Source organism: Lagopus leucura, unplaced genomic scaffold (genome assembly GCF_019238085.1).
Source record: "Lagopus leucura isolate 7727_CA_CO unplaced genomic scaffold, USGS_WTPT01 Super-Scaffold_73, whole genome shotgun sequence".
Taxonomy (NCBI): Eukaryota; Metazoa; Chordata; class Aves; order Galliformes; family Phasianidae; genus Lagopus; species Lagopus leucura.
This window is the reverse complement of record NW_024962252.1, coordinates 98,262,267-98,282,463: the sequence shown is the minus strand read 5'-3', so window position 1 is coordinate 98,282,463 and position 20,197 is coordinate 98,262,267. Positions and strand designations below refer to the sequence as shown.

At 42.1% G+C, this 20,197-nt stretch overlaps 1 protein-coding gene across 1 annotated transcript in view; it reads left to right on the top strand.

Moving 5' to 3' along the window:
* The window catches only part of MACROD2 (mono-ADP ribosylhydrolase 2), an 837,047-nt gene that overhangs the window by 10,247 nt on the left and 806,603 nt on the right, over window positions 1-20,197 (top strand). Inside the window, exon 3 of the mRNA XM_042882408.1 lies at window positions 14,870-14,974. Within this exon, the coding sequence (XP_042738342.1) occupies window positions 14,870-14,974 (105 nt within the window). The remainder of the gene's footprint in view (window positions 1-14,869; window positions 14,975-20,197) is intronic.

The following is a 20,197-nucleotide window of genomic DNA, read 5'->3' as shown; positions in this document are numbered from 1 at the left end:
TAATATCCACGCAGCATTAAGTTTATGCAGGTCCCTGATATGGTTGTCATTTTGTGATGTTTCTGTATGCAGCTGAGAACCTTATATTTTGATGTGCTAACTGTAGTTTTTCATAGGAAAGGATGCTGCTATCAGAAATAAATTAGAATCCTCACCGCAGCTCTGCAAGCTATCGGTCTCTCTTCTGAGAGTCACAATAGTGAAGATACAATGTGAAGTTTAACACGGGTTAGCCAGGGTAAAAATCTCTAATGTTGAAGTGCTTGAGTCTTGACACAATAATTCTGAAGCCTCCCATCCCATGCAATAAGAGGATCAGGTGTTCTTTGTAGCTGCTGAACACTGTATGCAGCTCAGTAAGGAGGTCCCTAAGGAAGTTTTGTCAGCAGGTAGGCTTGCTTGGATGGCAGGGAAGGATGACTTTATCAGCAGTGGTGCTGTGTGTAAGGCAGTATGTGCTGTTCCTCAGAAATTGTTGAAAATGTAGGGTTTTCGAAGTTCCAGCCTGGATTTTATTCAGTAGCTGACTTGCCTCATATTCAAGTCTAGAAAGGGAAATAATACTATCTTCTTGAATGACATAGCTCTTTATGTATATATCTGTTTTTTTTCTCCTCGATGGGAATTTCTTCTAATTTTTGTGCATAAGGGATGAGCTCCCTTTTGAGTGAGGCAGGTTGCAAGATCGAATCTCCAATTTCTTCTTCTGTGAAGAGAGTTCCAATAAGTCATCCACTTTTGCCCAGTACGGTAGTATAGTTCTAGCCTTAATCTGTGATTTGGGATAGATGGTATATTGTGTCCTCACAGTCTTTTGCAGGCAAATGTGAGCTAATGTGCCAGCCTGAGGGGAGAAAACATGTTTGTTGATTAGCTTGAGGCCAAAATTGAGCTGCTGAATTGTTAGCCATGACAAGGGTACTGCTGTAGACCTGGTGCTTTGTTGACTGCTTGCATGGCTTCCAGGTACCTTTGAGTACATGCAGGACAAGCTGCTGTCCTCCTTCACAACACTGGGAGCTTCCTCTTAATTGGGCAGTAAGAGAGCAAAGACAGTGGTGCTTGCCTCCTTCACCATAGCTTAGTTGTGACAGACATTTATGAGGATACTGAACTGCTGTCTCAATGTGGCTTTGTTGCCTGGGGCCAACAACAATTAGTGCTTGCATGGGCTCAGCCTGCCAGCTGCTGCTCTATGGACGTGGGAGGCTTGCATCATGGTCTGGAAGTGCATTGCTACCTTTGTGGTTCTTAAACTTCCCTGATAAGTTAGTAGTGTCACTGATACACTTTAAACTCATTGTGCTCACTGTTTGAATGCTATTAAAATGCTATTAACCAACTCTCATGCATTGCTGCGTTCACTCCATGCACAATTAAACACATGAGTACACGTGTGTTAAAAAGCTAATCGCTGGAAACCAGATAAGCTTGACATCTCTTTCTCAGTTCACTAGAGCCAAACTGCTCAGTTCAGTAGAGCCAACTTGCTCACCACACAGAAACATCTCTAACAACCAATTCATGTTTGAACGAGCTGTTGTAATGCTTCCCCCATGAAGTGGTATGTGGTTTTCCCTGGAAGCTGACATCTAGCTGATGCACCATCCTAAAATCCAGTTGGCACTGAATTTATCAACCCTGTATACAGATGTTTGCTACAATGCTTTCCCGTGCTGGAGAGAAGGCTTGGACAATCTGTTTTATTTCAAACTTTTATTCTGTACAGCTTTAAGACCACTGACATTATGATGATGTATGGCTCCATTTCTTATGTTAATGGGAAGAGGGGAACCACACAGCAAAGCTACCAAGGCTGGCAGCTGTTGCATGCTTCCTTGTGGAAGGGAGAGTAACAAAGGGCCTTGCCCAAAGTTTCCAGCTGTTCGTGTGGACAGGGTATTGTAGAATGCACATCCTCTGAAAGGCAAGCTTGCAGCCTCATGCTGATGTAATCCATCCATAATGCAGACCTGAAGAGAGTATAGAACCATTCACCCATCTGCTTTGCTTTAAAACATTTCCCTGCCTTGTCTATCTCTGGCTTTTCTTACAGGGCTTTTCTATGCAATATGGGTCTTTTGGGTAGCCTCTTGGTACAGATGGGAGTACTTTGTAAAGGTGTATGTAAAACCATGACAAGGTGGTGTAAGTTGCCTGTCATACTTGAGCAGCAATTGAAAAAAAGTGTAGTTCAAGTTCAGCCTGTGTTGGATTAATTTGTGTGCTTGATATAGTCCTTTGTGTGAATGAGGAACTGCTTAGAAAAAGACATAATAGGATTTAGTTCTCAGATAAACATATTGTGTGTTGTATTGCTGTCCTTTTGTGGGAATACTTAATGAATCTGAACTAACTGAAAGAAAACCTCACTTAGTGCTAAGTGTTGGGAGGATGAGCCGGGGAGCCACTGACTGATCTGCCTCACTTCTGTGCCATGGAAGGTTGTGCTACAGATCCTCCTGGGAGCTGTGCTAAGGCTCATGGAAGACAGGGAGGTGATATGGGACAGCTGTGTCAGCAGGGTGAGGGAGGGGATCTGCCCCTCTGCTCTGTGCTGTGACACCTCACCTGGAGCACTGCGACCAGATGGGGAGTGCTCAGTACAGGAGAGACATGGAGCTGTCGGAGAGTGTGCAGAGGAGGGCCGCAAAAACGAGCCCAGGGATGGAACACCTCCCTGTGAGGACAGGCTGAGAGCTGGGCTGTGCAGCTGGAGAAGGGAAGGCTCTGGGAGACCTGAGCGTGGCTGTCAGTATCTGAAGGGTTGTAAGAAAGAAGGGGAAGGACTATTTAGAGGGGTCTGTGTAGTAGGACAAGGGGACATGGTTTAAAACCAAAAGAGGGAAGATTTAGGTGGGATATAAGGAAGAAATTTTTTATACTAAGGCTGGTGAGGCACTTGCCCAGAGAGGCAGTGGATGCCCCATCACTGCAGACAGGCAAGGTCAGGCTGGATGGGGCTCTGAGCACTGATGGAGCTGAGGGTGGCCCTGAGCACTGCAGGGGGTTGGGTTTAGTGACCTTTAAAGGTCCCTTCCAACTCAAATGATTCTATGTCCCTGGGAGCATGGATCAGTTATATTTAAAGAAGTAGAGGCAGATTTTTTTCTGTTCTCTTTTACTACTACCAGGTATCTAAAATTTTTAGTGTATTGCTGATAATTAAATCCAGATAGAATAAGGTGATGTTAGCCACTTTATGCCTGTAATGAATTATGCTACAATATTCAGGTGCTTTGAAGTTTGGTGTTTCCTTCCCTCCCTGCCCCCCCTTTTTAATTTATTTCAGATTAAACATGCAGAAAAAGATAAAGCTAAAAATGTTTCTTCTCTTAGTGAGTTTGTATCACGTCCTATTTTTCAACCCCTGAAAGCAAGCCAGTATGACTGTCAGCCCTAATGGTTGTTTGATAGAGTCCCCTCAAATGCTTACAAATACTTAATTCTGTACCTTGTTGTTTGGATCGAACTCCTATTGTTTCTCAGGATAGCAAATCAGTTATTTTTTTTTCTCCTTCCCTTCTTGGGTGGAGAAATATTTAAGCTATGTGTGACCCAGGTTTAATGTCTTCATGTAGAAGATGCTGTTTTGTACTTGCATAAAAACATGCCTGTATCCCAGTAGTAGGAATCCAGAGTGGCAGTCGCATGACATGTTTGCTGGCAGTTCTGCCGGAGTTCGGTCGTTTGCTGATAGTAACTTTGTATCTCCAACCTCCTCAGTAAGTATTACAAAAGGCAGTAGTGCTCTACTAGAGAATCTGTTGCTTAGCAATGGTGTAGGAGATTTATATGGCGCAGAATGTAGAGTAAAATTTCTCTGCTTAAAAAGCTAATGAATCTGTGCATGCTTTAAGCTTATTTAAATTCCGCTTGATGCTGCGTGTGCTGTGTATGCCTACTAAAAATGGGCTTATTCCTCATGGTAAATAAAATAGATACTGCTGGAGTCCTGACACCTGGTTACACATAAAAATATGTTCTTTTTTTTCCCCCCAGCAAATTCCTGAAGTTGAGTGAAGGAATACTGTGCTGCTGGTAGTGTAAGTTTTGGATGAAGGTTATCTTGAGAGATACTGGAGTAATTGAGACATACTAGTAATAGGAATATAGTGGTGCTATCAAGACACGAATCTTGTAGTTAAGGTGATCTGCTTTGTTTGAATCACAGAATCACAGAATGGCCAGGGTTGGAAGGGACCTCAAGGATCACAAATCTCCAAACCCCTGCCACATGCCACAAACACCAACCTCCACGTTAAATGCTAAACCAGGCTGTCCAAGGCCCCATCCAACCTGGCCTTGAACACCTCCAAGGACGGAGCATCCACAACCTTTCTGGGCAGCCTGTTCTAAGGTTTGAAGGAACCTTACAAAGAAGCATCATCTATAGTCTTGCAGCTTTGTTTTTTTAAAAAAAGGCATCGATATTGTTCTCAGAGACCATAAGCAGTGGTCTAAAAACATGTTTTTCTGTTTTTGACCTTGCATCATCAACTGCATGCAGCCCGTTGTAGAGAGAGATTGTAAAGTGGGAATTGAATTGGAGGTGGTGCAGTGTGGTTCTTGTCTCCAGCTGACCTTGGCTGACTACTTACCATCCTTCAGTCAAGCTCACGCTGCCATTCTGGAAGAAGGATTTGTGTTTCAAAGTTCTTGCTATCCCTCAGATCCAGGTACTGATCATCAGACTTGGGCAAGAACTTAATAAATATGCCATCCAACAGCGTTGTTATTCCAATATATTGTCAGAAAGCCTTGAATCCCTCTGAAGGCTCACATTAAAAAAACAAGGCAGTGATTGAGTGAGTTTCTTTAAATATGCAAAGCACAGCTCCTCCTGGGTTTCAGCTAAAGTGGCAGCCATACCTAAGGACCCTAACTAGTGAAATCTCAAGCCAGAGAAGCAAGCATAGCAGCTGTGTGCTGACTCTCCAAGTAAACACACAAATACCCTAGGGCCTCAGCCTACTTACGTTGTGTCTTTGCTCTGGCACTGTGCATGCCACTGAGGTGAAGAGACTTTGATTTATGAATTGACAACTGTGTGTCTCTGCAGAGCAAGTTGTATAACAAATACGGATTGAGTATGTATTAACTTTCTTGTTCTCTCCGTTAGTACTGCTTTCTCAAAGTTTGTTCTTGGTTATTGCATTCCACACAACGTCTTGCCCAGTTTCTCAGAAAGCTGAGGAAAAGGACCAGCCACTCTGTTCTTTTACCTTCTTCTTCTCACAGGCTTAATGGGCTGTTTTCTCCTCTGTCTTGTTTTTGGGGGACATACAGAACTGTGTGGGGTAGAATGAGAAAAGGTAGGAATATAACATTGCGTGAACTACCCAAGAGCTTTATAACATCAGAATAATAATGTTGTGAACGTGCATTGTATGGATTGCCAGGACTAGCATTTTTAATCAGTTCTTATGGTATGCTGCTCTCTGTGATGTGTAACATAACCCTCAGTGACTTCTGATTCCATCATATGGCTGAAAAGTAGAGGCGCTTATTTACAAACCTGTTCCTGGGCTGCTGATAAATTTATGTTAACACAGATCAGATGAGTTACTCCGAGGCTTTTTGTGGTATCAATTCAGAGAGGTGTGTTTGTACCACTACTGAGCTCAATTAAGATGTGGTTCATTGGATATGGGCTCCTTAGATAACTAGTGGACACCAGGTGATGTTCATTTAACTGAAGTTATTGAATACTTCTAGAAAAAGCACGAATGGGAGGCACTGTAACCTCCTGGACTGGAAGCTGGGGCAGAGTGCAACCACTGCACATTGCTGAACTGGGGAGTGTGATTGCACTTGAGATGGTCAGAGGGCTGGAGCATCTTCTCTACAAGGAGAGACTGAGAGAGCTGGGATCTAGCCTGCAGGGGTCAGCTCCCAGGTGAGATATTAGCAATAATTGAAAGCATATGACAGTAAGGCATAAAGAAGGCAGAAGGTAGCTCTGGACTTTGCAGTAGCGCATAGTAGCAGGGCAAGAAGATGTGATCACTACTTGAAAGAGGAAATTCTGTCAAAAAAAAAAAACACAACAAAGCACTTATTGTGAGGGTTGCACAGGAACAGAGAGAGTTATGGGGTCTCCATCCTTGGAGGTATTTAAAACCCAACTGGATGGGATCCTGGGCAACCTATTCTGAGCAGAGGATGTTGAGCAGACAGTCTCTAGAGGTCCCATTCCACCTCACCTGTCTGTGAGCTGTGTGCCCTGCTAGCACTTGGCTATGATCATTTGCTAATCTGATGATATCTCTTTATAATTAGCTGCAGCTCAGCATATTGGCAGAGTAGTGTCAGAAAGTCCTGGTGCCTTTGACTTGCATGTTGTGCAGCGCTTTTGGCTAGGTAGATAGCGATTTGTCTGCAACAGATGTTTCTTCCTTGTGCTCGGGTTGTGATTGTGCTTAAGTCCAAGAACTGCTAGAGCAAATCTGTACTACAAATCTGAAGTACTGTAGTGCATCTGTGAACGCTTTCCCAAGATGATGAAACACGTGGAAATAATACTTGATTTAAATAAGCAATTGCCTTTCCTGTACAATCATCCACTGCTAGTAGGAGTGAAAGCAGGCACGTAATGTAACAGATCTTACAATCTGTCTTTTCAAAAGCTCTGTAAGCATATGCAGAAACAAATGGAATGGAAAGCTGTGTTAAATGTGAGGTTAGTAATTGCTGATAGGTTGTCATTTTTAATCTGTACAAGGCATTTGTAAAGCAAAGCCTTGGGGGAGAGGGGTTGAAGAAAAGAATGCAGAATATCTAGTAGGATGGTTGCTGCACCTTTTCCTTTGGTCAGACGTTCTCAAACATGCTCAACTCCTTTGATTTTGTAGCAGCCTATGAAAAGTGGAGTAGTGTCCTAATCCAGCCTTTTGCTGGGAGTTCTCCTGGTAGGGGAAGGGTTGGCCTCTGCTTGGTTGCTGTTGGAGTTCCTGTTCCTTGTACAGGTCCTTTCCTAGCACTGGCTGCAAATCCTGTTACAGGTTGCTGGAAGAGAAGCATCGCACGGATACATGTTTCCATGAGTAGCTCTTGTAGCAGGGATGAAATAGCAGATTTTTTTTTTGTGTGTGTGTGGAAATGAGTTATTACCTTCAGAAGCAAATTCTACAGCTGTTTGTAAGTATGAAACTTTCCCTTTTTCAGCTTTGTTGCTTGCAGTTCATTCTGCTCTTATTCATAGAATGCTTTGTGTTGGAAGGGACCTTTAAGAGCATCTAGTTCCAACCCTCTGCTATAGGCAGGGACACCTCCCACAAGAGCAGGTTGCTCTCAGCCCCATCCAGCCTGGTCTTGAATACTTGCAGGAAGGGGGCATCCACAACCTTGCTGCACAATCAGTTCCAGTGTCTCATCACCCTCACAGTAAAGAATTGCTTCCTTATTTTTATGAAATAGAGGAAAACAGTGATAAATCCAATTTGTTAAACAAAATTTGATTTAAATACCTTAGGCTTTTAAGACTAGCAGCAATAAATCCTTTTCACTTTTTCCTTCTTTAATTTCTTATCATATCTGCTTTTGCTCATGCGGTGCCAAGAGCCTTCATTGCCAAAGGTATTGCTTTATATTATGGATCTTTAATAACTATTTTCACTACCATGTTTGTACTCAACTCTTTCATTAGCAAATAGTTGAAAAATTACCATATGTTTTTAATAGCTCTTCCAGCTGTGTGTTTTACTTCTTTTCATTGCAAGCTCTTCGGTATTGCTGGAGGGATTTCTCTAACTGGATGTCTGAGACTATTTTGAAAATGTAGCTACTTAAAAGTGTACTAAATGTCAAAATCCTGTTTTCCTAAACTGAAGAGAAGGGATTAGATTGGTCACGCTATCAGCACAGGTATTAATCAACACGCATTACCTGTGATATCCTTCTGAACTTGAACTGAAGTACTAATTACTTATTTAAGATGAAAGACAGGAGGGAATACTTAGGGGAAGAAAAGATCCAGGAAAAAATGCTGGGTTTAAAAGATAAAAGGTGGAGAAAGGAGAAAAGAAAGGATGATGTTCATGCCCTTGATGGGGGCTCCCTCTAGTGAGCTGTTTTGGAAGTTCTTTTTCCTCTTCTGAAATAGTTCTCACACTTACTTTCAGTGCACGTTCAGTAGGTCTGGTATGTTGTTTTTAGTTGGAGCAAGAGCAAGCTGCAGCTGAGTGCTGGAACCTGATGCAAACGAGGAGGAATTGCAAGTAAAGTAGGGGGACAGGGCTGCCTGTTTGCTTTGGTATGCTGGTACACTTCAGACTTCAGGAAAGGTGTGAATAGGAAGAGCTCAGAGATGTTGTGAGCATGGTTAAAGATCCAAAGGATGTGAAAGGTTGAAAAAGCTTAAGGAAGTGGTGTTGGGTAGCCAGAAGGTTAGAGGATGCTGGGGTGGATCTAAGAGGAAATGCTGGTGGGACGTATATTGCTTAGAATTTGTGAAGATTTTCCAATGTCGTATGTTCTTGAGGCTGAGGAGGGTGCAAGAGTGGAGCCTGGAGGGTTTGTGCTCTCTCTGCTGCTGTGTGCCTTTAAAAATAACCGAAACAAGTGATTTTTAGGAAAGCTGTGACAGGACCAACTCTACCTTTCATGTTTGTAAGTGCACAGGTTTAGAATCATATCATAGAATCATAGAATCACAAGGCTGGAAACGACCTGTAAGATCATCTAGTCCAACCGTCTCATCACCATTGGCACCACTAGCACTGAACCACATCACGCAGCACGTCGTTTAGTGAGGTCGCTCCTCATGATCATTCACTTTGTTTTTCAATTGTACTTATGGTAAGCCTATTGGCACTACTGAGGTTTAAAAAAAAAAAAAAAAACACAAAAAACAATCAAACAAAAAAACATAAACACAAAAAGCCAGAAACTCAGACACAAACAATCCCCCTAAAAACAGTGTATTTGTTTTTGCATTACTTCTGTATATGATGTTGTAGAGGGAACTGTTAGGTCCTGGCTTGAACTGCTGATTGCACACCTGGTGAAAGGCTGTGGCTGCCCAGGGAGCACAGACAAATTGTCTGCAGCTGTGCTCCCCAGCTGACCAGAAGGGGAGGACTCACCCCCTGGGCACATATAAAAGCCAGCCGCTGAAGGGAGAGCAGCTCTTGGACCTGGGCTGCTTCTTGAGAAGGAGTGCTGCACAGCCAGAGGGCCCCTTCACCACCTGGGTGAGTTCAGTTCTTTCTGTGTATGACTATCGGTCTACCTGCAAATACTTTGCCTGGTGCTGCCAAGAACCTGTCAGAAGCAGCTTTGCTTCTTTGTGGGCAGAATGGATATTTTTCATTATTTTGCTATTTTTCCCTAGCGTTTTTTTTTTCTGTAAAAATCACCCTGGGCAAGGGGTTGAGACATGAATATCCAATCTTCTGGTTTGCCTGGGCCACAATGAGTGAAGAGGGAATTATCTTGTGCCACGTATATATAGGTTGCTCCCAACATAATGCCTCCCACTTCCATTGAATAAATGGTGATATAAACACCATCCTAATGCTGTTTGATAAGAGCGCAATTGCAGCTGCAAAACATTTTTTCAGCAGTCACCACCATGCATTTTTGTCAGGGATGAACAAGAGCCATGCTGTGCTTGCAAATACATGCATCAGCAGTGGTGATGTACTGTTGCTATTGCTGAAATGCACCACTTACCCCTCACTGTGCTCATGTCCGCTGTTTGATCTCCATCAATGTTCTGCAAGTGTCAGTGGATGTCATTTTTTTTTCTTTGTGGAGGAATTCAGTTACACTCCTTTGCTTCATCCACACCTCCATATACCATTGGTACCACTGTACCATTAACTGCCCCTCTGCTGCCATCTGTCACACAGCAGCAAAATGTAATGGGATATTGGTGGGAATATTCAGCCCCCTACTGCCCTCCCACCAACATCCACCTCTGTCATTGTGGGGCAACGTCAGAAAATAGGAGGCATTACTTTCAGTGTAGTCCTCATAAAAATGTATAATATAGCTACTGTATTAAGTAACAAAACTTACTTTAATAATTTTTTTTGTTACAACATAAAAATGAGACATCGACAAAAGCATAAAACCAGTGGGATGTGCAACCCTGTTTTTGTGATAGTAACTCACCAGTCCGATTCGATGGCAGTGGTTGCAATGCTCAGGTGTTCAACTGAGCTTTTTGATGTCGCTTTACTCCGAGTGCTTCATCCTTGGCAGTAATTGTTCATGGATATGCATACTGCCAAAAAGCAGTGACACGAATAAGGTGTGATTGTGAAGTGAGGGGTGTATGTCTTTGCTAAGAGAGGTCTTAGAAAAGTCTGGTCCTGAGGCTTGATCAGATTTTTGAGTTGAATGGTTGAATGTCTGATTGCAACCTGATGCCATGTGTGGCATGCAGGCTGTGAGTTGGACACGTCTCTGCTAGGACTTGCATTTGAGCCAGGAGTGCAGAGAAGTTTAAAAATTATACAGGTCAGGAGAAAGAGGCAAGTAGACCAAGTTGATGCTTGAAGTTTTAGCCTTGTTTGTTGATTGGGGTTTGTTTGTTTTGCTTGTGTATGTGCAGATTGTTGGCACGTGTGCAGAGCGGTTTCATACCTTGTCTCACTTCCAAAATTTGTGAATATTCCATTTATCCCCCCTGCTTAATAACATGCTGTGTATCAATTAGTTCTTTGAATTCATCTCGGCCTGAAAGTTGCAAATGGCATTGCAAGCTGCTGGAGGGGGAGTGCTTGTTGGTGCCTTTAGCCAAAGGTCTTGGTCTAATGAGGGTTTATTCCAGAGGCAGGGATGGCATAAAGTGGTCAGTAGGGATGGCTCTGGGGTTGTATCGTCAGAAATCAGATATCTGGACTTCGTGTGAGCACACCTTGTAAGATTTACTTGAGTTTAAAAACAAAAAAAAAAAGTCCACAAACATGTAGTGTTTTCTAAAGTATTTATACTTTCTATTACAGGGGGAAATTCTTTACAGAGAGAGTGGTGAGGTGCTGGAACAGCTGCCCAGAGAGGTTGTGGATGCCTCGTCCCTGGAGGTGTTCAAGGCCAGGTTGGATGGGGCCCTGGGCAGCCTGGTGTGGTATTAAATGGGGAGGTTGGTGGCCCTGTGTGTGGCAGGGGGGTTGGAGATTCATGATCCTTGAGGTCCCTTCCAACCCTGGCCATTCTGTGTGATCTTCATTTTTAACCTGAAGGACTATTTTGCAGTGCAGAGATTTGGTTTTGCTTCATGCCGAGAGTTAGGAGTGAAGGTGTGATCACAGTCAGTCCAAATCCTCTTTTTCTCAGATCCATGAGCTGTGGCTGTCTGGCTGTTTGTTGGCTTGTTTGTGAGGTTTTTTTTTTTCTTTTCTGTTCTCACGTCTGTGAGATTGGACGGCTGCAAATGTGAATAGGTGAGTTCTATTACTCTTCTTTGATTTTACATTGCATTTTGTTGATGAGCAGTCTTCCAAGTGTAGGTACAGCAGGTGTGCCTCAGAACAGCTCAGAGTAAGGATGAAGTGAGAACTAACCTCACAATGAAGGTCTCACTGGGAGTGCATAATGATAAAGGCGCAAGTAAAGCAGAAGCTTTATTATGTTAAAATTCAGTCTTCACGCTCTGTTCACTCCTTTTGTCCTGAGAGCTCATGCTCATTGTCGTGGATCAAATGGAACAGATTTCTGATCTTGGTGTCTGTGGTACATCTGTCTAAGTGGTGGACTTTATAATAGTCTTGATCTGGTTTGTTTTTTAGGACTGGAATCTTTCTGAATGTTCCTGGCTTTCCAGCTGTTCTGCCTTCAGGGTGTACTCTGGACAAAGTTGTTGAGGCAGACTTGAAAGTTTGGCAGGGGGACTGTCTTGACTCCAGATGCTTCCTAGGGATGATTTGTGGGTTTTGGACACAGCTGCTGTCTGCTCTGTCTTTCAGTCAGGTATCATGAGCATCTCTAAAGGGTGGGGTTGATGCAAATTCCTGGTCTGTACCTTGTGCTGAAGACTGGTGTTACATAGCAACCACTTCGGAGAATTGATTTCTTGAGGGTATATGTACAGTTCTTTCTTTAGAGCAAGAAACACTTGATTTGCTACAAGTGCAAGGGTCTGTTGCTGCTTGGATTTCTATGAGTGCATGAGTTTTGCATGTGTCTGTGAAACAAGCAGTGCCCTGCATCTGTTGGCTGGTCCTTGCTGAGGTACAGTGCAATAGCTGCAGCAGATGAGTTTCTTGGGCATATTTGAGTTATTTGAGGACAGTGCATCATTCTTAATGACAAATCTGAGATTCAGCGTTACCTTGCAGAGCAGACAAAAATGCGTATGGGTAAGGAAAAGATGGGAGACAAAAGTGAGAAGTGAATTCTATAATCACCGGGAATGACCTCACTGTCTTTGCCAAGATGACTACTTTGATTAGAGGAGAAGAAAACATCCCCAATAAGATACCAGTTTGACTTTGTTAGGGAAAACTGTCTGCCAATCCCAGAGATCTGACAGATGGCAATGTGACTATTTGTATTGTGTTGGGGTTACTCTTTTAATCAGAGGTGTATTAGTAGACTTGTCAAGTGCGCTTGACTGCGAATGAGACTTGGCTCTCTGAGACTCCCGTCAGTGTTAAGAATCTTTCTGCAACAACCGGCATGAAATAATGAAAACTAAAATTCTCTCTATTACCAGATTCTTTTTTTAATGGAAAAAAGTAAGGGTAATCTGTCACAGATGCACGAGGCAGCATGTGTATTTCCTGCTGGGCTGTATTATAAATGGCCAAAAGCTGATGGGCAGGTAAGGGACTTGCTGAAGAGGTTGTAGATCATCCAGGTGTAGTGTGTTGGATTTTTTTTTTGCTCATGAGGTTGTAAATTTACTCATGCTTTTCTATGGGGAAGAAGTCAGCACTTGTGAAGAGCAAGAACTAAAGGTGAGTGTGATGGCAGTGCAGCACAGATCAGGAGGTAATGATTGTGTTGTGTGGCATCTTAAAGGAGTGATGGGACCTTGCTGGTGAATTGGCAAAGGAAGGGATATCTGTGCTCTGCTTCTGACCTAGAAAGCGGTAGTGATGAGGATTAGCTTTTATATCCTGCGGCACTTGTTCTCTTTGTGCCTTTTCATGGTGTTTGGTTTTTGTGGATTCTGCATGATACTGGCACACACAACCCTGTCATCCCAAATGTGCTTGCTAATAAACTTGAAATAGTTTGGTTTGGAGAATTCTAGAAATTAGACGTTATCTTGTTGCAGTCTTTTGGCATGTGGTGGGCTGTGGTGTTGTGTTTGGCAGTGTTCCAGTGGGACGTTTACTAGGGAAGGATAGGGAAAAAAACTGTCCTGCTTGGCAACGTAATGTGGTTAACAGGAGAGCAGGCAATAGATCATGCTCTGTAAATGAGTCAGAGGTTGATTTTTTTTATTTTACTATAACTCAACAGCTGGCTGCAATGCTTACCTTATGTGGAAGAGATGATGAACAGTATAATATTTTGGTTAGGATAATAAGATCCTTAATAGGATACAAATACTTCATACCCCCTAAACAGAAATACTTCTTGTTCTGGTGAAGGCAGAGGCAACAGGAATTTAGGAGCCGAATAAGGGAATTAAATTATTGAACATACACACGTGTAGTGGAAAGGTAGTCCTGTATTCATGTAAGTCGTGGAGGCAGTGTCTGTTTTGCTGGAGGTGGCGTGGATTTTGTGCTTAGCTGATCCAAGCTAGAAGTATGCAAGACTGGTTATTTTGAGTGGCTGAGATAAATGATGATTTTGGATACAAGTTGTTTGTGCTGAGGTTAAATCAACATCTAAAATAAATGCAACTTCTATTTATGGCTGCTTATAATGCGGATGATTTTGAGCAGATATTGTCTGATTTGTGGAAGTTGATTAAAATGAAGGTTAATCAGAAAACTGGAGGGCCAGATTCTGAATTGCTTTCAGCATCTCACTGTATTTTTCCTTGAGTTTGTTTTTCTCAAAAGTGAATATTTGTTTTGAGAGTTGAAAGCTGTTTTGCACTTAGATGTCAATTCAGGAGTTCCAGTTCTATAATTCTGTTTCTGGCCAATATATGAACTCTTTGTTACAGTGCACAGAAGTAATTTTCAAAAATGAACAAAGTTAAGCAATCTTTCCTTTTCTCACCTTAAAATTTTAAGGAGTTTCTTACAGTTCAAGGCTAGGTTATACTTACTGGCTAGTATGTATATGTGGAAGTATTGGGGTAAGTGGACTACCTTATGGATGGATTATAAGGCTGGTAAAGCAAGTTCTGATGCAAAAAGTACAAGTGTACCAGAATAAGAGAGCTGTTATTACAGCATTTGGCAAGGAATCGTTTGAAAGCTAATGTATGTGGAGACTTCAACCTCTGCCTAGCGGAGCAATTGAAGGTGTCAAAGCTCTGAGTTTAAATTACTGCTTGTCTCTGTTTAGGTTTTTCTTCTCCCTGTTGCCTACTGCCAGGACGCCTTCTGAATTCTGGCTATGCTGGCAAGCTGCGTGTTCATGTGCTTTCAGACAGATCCTGGATAATTCTGGGTCACAGAACTTACAGCTTCAAGTGGGAGGATGGTCTTAACTGATTCTTGTTTTCTGTCATTTTGTACCCTTGTGACTACCAAGGAAGCTCATTGGATGGAGGTATCTCTGAAAACTGTGTGTGTGTATGCTGTTCTCCAGCCCAGCAGTGTTTGGGTGGAGGCTGTGCTGCACCCAAGATCAACAGGAAGATGCCTTGGGCTGTTGCTGCCCTCGCGAGGCTAAAGCAGGATGTGTCCACTGCTCCGTGGCAGACCTGTAACCAGGGCTAATGGTGCCTGCTCTAAGTGCCTTAGTGTTACTGCCATGCTGATGACCTGCTGTATCCTGTATTTTGTAGGTGAGAATGCTAAAGATGTGCAGGGGAAGAGAAGTCTGAGTGAGAAAGTGTCTCTGTACAGAGGTGACATCACGCTGCTCGAGGTTGATGCCATCGTTAATGCAGGTAGGTGGCTGAATGTTGTCACTGCTTGACAGCCTTTATTGCAAGGATATCCATGTGACAAACCAACTCTGCAAACTTACATAAAATTGCAATGGCCTGTGGAAACCTGCTGGAAACTCAGCATGCTTTGTTCCTGATTTCTCTGTATTCCCTCTGTTCATCTTGTGTGCTTTTACTGTGACAGCGGTTTATTGTGGAACTTGAGCACCACGGTCACTAAGAAAAAAAATAATGATCTTGTGTCTATTTTTTTTCTTAGCTTCAGTAGCTGAGAGTTCACTCTTGATATTGACAGAATGTTGCACTTCAATACTGAGTTACTGCAGTACATTCCGGTCTGTTTTTTAAATTGAGCCATTTGAGGACTAGATAATGTGGAAATCTTTTAACAGTAAGGTGATAGCAAAAGTGACATACTGTTATTCATGGTTTGAATGTCTGCTTTCTTGTAGAGAGATTATATGCTTTAAATTTTTGTCATTATTTGTGGAGCTCTAAATGTTTTAAGACCTTTTCTGCTTCAGTGACTGAAGTGAAGAAATGTGTGTAGCATTTTGCAACAGAAAAGGGAAAAAAAAAAAAGAGAAAAAAAATATGCAATTGATTTCATCTATTATAATTATCTAATATGGCTACTTGAGAAACACTATGGGAAGGTTTTCTCCCTGCTCCAACCCTCTAAATCTTGGCTTCATTCCCCACCCCCTAAAGGGCATGGTTTGTGTGTCTTTTGTCAGTTTTTCCTTAGTATCTGGTTATGTTGTCATTACTTGTTGGGAATAACAATCCATTTGCAACAACTAATAGCTGGTGTTATTCATTTACTGGAAGGAAGCCTACTGCACTTTTCCTCTGTAGCAGAGTAAAGCACAGAGATCCCCAAGGTTGTGCTGGGCAGACTGATGTGCTTTCTCACAACAGTAAAAAGGTATATGGAGATGCTGGAGCTCGTGTCTGTAGAGTGTGAGCCCATGCAGCATGGACTGCCTGTGCACTTGGACTGTTTGGTGCTTCTTCCTCTCTGCTTAGCACAGTTCTCTTTATTCATGGAGCTCCCTTGAATCACAGGTTGGCACTGGCTTCAGATTAGTTTTGGAATTGAAATGGTTTGCATTTCTTGACTGAGAGGTTTTGTTTTTTTTTTTTGTGCTGTTTGGAATGTTAAAAATCCTGCCGTTCAGAAATCGTATGTGATCAGAGTAAGGATCTGTTTTTTGGCTTCTACAGAACAACTGAGATGCAGAGTGACTGAGAGGTACCTGGAAAAGGGAGATGATACGACATTTAGCTAAAACCATTCTCAGCTATGTACTGCCATGAATATGTTGTTATTGCTGAATAGTTCCTTAAAATGTCCTTGTCAGTGATTGTATTGCAGGCAGGTATTAGTTTAACTTAATGTTTTGCCTTGAGCATCCTGTTAATTTCCTTTCTCCCTTTTTTTTATTTTTTTGAAGTCTTCTGTGCAGGTGTGTATAAAAACCTTAATTTTAGTCTTACCTTCTTTATGAGTGTATTACACTGCCCATTACATGGAACTTGATCTTGGCTCTGAACAAGCTATTTCCTTCTATCTCTGCTTGGCTGCTGCCTCTGTATCTGAAGCATGGGCAGTGGGGTATTAGGAAGGTCTCACAGCTTAAGTAGGCCCAATGTGGCAGTGGTAATGATAAGTAACATTTTCTGAGGCTGGTGGAAAACTAAAAATGTAGAACTTACTCTGCTCACATTTAGGTTTCTTCTGAGTTGGGGTCTCTGTGTAGAGACTAGCTAATCCAAAATAAAGAAATAAGCAGCAAAAGCGTCCCTAAGACTTGAAGATAAACTGGGGGTTACTTGTAGTATCAGCTGAGGAGTCTGTTTTCTGGGCTCCCCTGTCAAAACAGACAGGGATCTCCTAGAAGGAGTGCAGCAGAGGGCCACAAAGATGATAAAGGGCCCGGAGCATCTCCCTTGTGAGGAAGGGCTGAGAGACCTGGGGCTGTGCAGCGTGGGGAAATGAAGACCAAGGGGGAATCTGATGAATGTTTGGCAATATCTAAAGGGAGATGGGAGGGAAATGGATGAGGCCAGGCTCTTCTGAGTGGTGTGTAGCAAATAGGATAAGGAGGAATGGCCTAAAACTTGAACACAGGAAGCTTCACGCTAATGTGTAGCACTTCTATGCGGTAAGGGTGGCAGAGCACTGGAGCAGGCTGCCCAGAGAGGTGGTGGAGTCTCCTTCTGTGGAGATACTCAAGGCCCATCTGAATGCCTACCTGTGTGACCTGTTGTAGGGAACTGCCTTAGCAGGGAGTTGGACTTGATGGTTTCTGTCCCTGAGATTCTGTTGTTTGTTTTTTTTAATGAATATTTGGGGAGGTAATGGTACTTTTGCTATTTATACTATAATGATGTGGTAGATGCTTAATTTAAGTAGAAACAGGAGCTGCATTTTGAAAGTGGGTGTTTTTATATGTGACCGTGTAGTCATGTATATTAACTAGCAGTTCATCACTGCTGGCCTCACATATAAATTCACTTGTTGCCTGTTAAATCTTACTGTCAAGTTGTAAGATAAGATGTATATTAATGTGCTTGTGAATTAGATTTACTAGGAGCAAGATCAAGAGAAAAATATTATAGAGCAATGGGGGAGGAAAGGATTATTCTTTTTTATTTGATTGGAAAGGGGCATGACTTGCAGAACACTACAAAAGTGTTAATTCTTAGCTTTGAAAAATGTCCTTAGATAGAGGTACAAAAATATGGTACTGAGAAGAAAAATCTTTCATTTCCAGGAAAGAAGAACATCCTTTCTCTATTCAAGCTGATTTCTGTTAATAAGTATTATTTGTATGTTAGCCACTAGCCCATTGCCTACAGTTAGAGCAATGAGGTCACTCCATTCGGTGCCTGAGCACTGGAGTTTCCCCTAACTCTCCCAAATCTGGTGGAAAAGCTGTTGGGGAAAGGGAATGTTGTTTCCCATTGTGAAAAAAGAAATGGTACGCAAAAATCTTACTCTGATAAAAGCAAGAAGAGTTAGTAAAACAAAACAAAACAAAAAACAACAAACTGAACAATTTATATCCCTTTTCTGGTAGGAAAGCAGACCAGGAAGCAACTTACATCTGAGGCTTTTGGAAAATTTAGGGTTTGAAACACTTGTCCTGCTGTTCATCCTTGTCCTGGCACCGGAGATATGTTGAACTGGGAAATTCTCACTGTCCTACTAAATCTCAACTCTTCCTATAGGAAGATGCCTTTCTTCCCTTGAGCTTTTGCCTTCAGAACCACGTTTAAATATTTTACTCTAGCGCTAATTTATTTCTTAATTTTCTTTACCAGATTTTCTTCTGAACTCTTGACCTTAAGGTATAATTTGATCATTTAATTTTAAGGCATCACTTTTCTCTCCTGTCTCAAATTACACATCAAGGTAGAAGTAACACACATAGAAGGTGTGAACTGAATGTGTTACTGCTGAGCTATGCTTAAGCCAGTGTGTAGTTACATCAGTGGCTGAACCATGCCATCCCACATAACAGCTCGTTAATGTGCAATCAGTTGCTGCAGTTGCCTTGAACTTGGTGCTTAATGAACAGGTGGGGAAAAAAAGGAAGGTTTCAAATCTGGAACAGATCTGACACCAGGCAATTTCACTGATTGCTAATCCGTTTCATTTGCCAACTTCATTTATCAAGCAAAATTTTCATCTTGCAGCTTCTGAAGTAGAAATTACTTCAGCAGTGGCCTGTCTGAATGTTGTGAGGGTGTTTGAATCTGATGCTGGCCCTGTGGGAGCATCACATGTACGCTCATTCCCTGCACCTATATGTTACTGTTAGGATTTTTGCATGGAATATTTGTATTTATCATCACTAATTTTTCAACTGAGCTAAACAAATAAATATTTACAACAGAAGCTTCTTAGTGAGTCTGATTATAGCAGCATGATTTTAAAGCACATTTTGTTTTATCTACAATATTCTGATAGGAGAACTGAAAACTTGAATTGAAAGCACAAAGTCAGCTGGCATCTGCCTATGTGTCTTGCACTTCTGTTATTTCCTCAAGGGAATAGAACCAGTAATGCTTACAAAATGTTAATTTTCATTTCTACCGTGAGCAAGCTGAGGTGTTAATCAAAGGTTTCTCAGGTTAAATTAGTTGGTGCAATTATACTTATGTATATAATCCCAGATTAATTTGTATGTATTTCCCATTTATTCAACAGAAAAGTCAACATTCATCATTGCTGGAATCGGTTATTCTCAATAATCCTGATATCTGTGAATAAGTTAATCACTGCTTTCTGTGACAAATATGCTGAATTTGTCAGGTGAGCAGGACATGGTAAACTTCTCATCTGCTTTTGTTTCATCTGATATTACTGTAGTTCTTCCCTTTACTATTGTACTTAGATGGAAAACTAAAAATGTGTCCAAAGTAACAGTGATCAAGGGAATGTAACCAAAGAAAAGTACATCCAGATGTGCAATTTCATTGAGTTGGATTACTGTAGCTGCTCTCTTGGTCAAACAGCTTTTGCTCTCAGGATTGACAAAAGCTTAATGCTGGGGAGGCCGACTCAGAAATGACTGCAACAGATAGGGTCACTGGGCTGCTTGAGGTTGAAGGGAATGAGTTGCATACAGTTAAAAAAAAAAAAAAAAAAAAAAAAAGTTTTCTCTAGGAAATTACTGGTGTCATAGTTGAGTGCTGGCTGATTTGCTGTATCAGTGTTTTGATAGTGATGCTCGCATGGCAGAAAATGTAAAGAAAGCAGGCACTTGAATATCTTGCCTTCATGTACCTCAGTGTTGTATCCTGGCTGTCACCAAAATCCACTGAAACTTTGTTTTCAGAAAGGAGAGCTTCAATGTGGAGTATATATTTGGTTGGTTGATTTTTGTATTGGCTTTGTATGTCAGGTGTGCTACTCACCTGATCACTTTGAAAACCTGACTGCATGGCAGTGCATTTAAATCAGAAATGAGTGATGCTAAGAAAATTCTCATCTTGTGTGTGCTGTGCATCCTACAAGCTTGCTTCCAACAGCATTGCTTAACTAGCAGAGATGAGCTGTGCATGCAGCTATTCCTGAAGCATGGCCCGAACATCCTCTGCCTGCACTGTGCCTGGGCGCTGGTGGTACCAGGGGATGGAGAGAAGAAGTGAAGCCTGTGGGGGAAGAACTGCCTGCAGCCTGCCACATGGCCAGGCACTGCAAATGGGCAG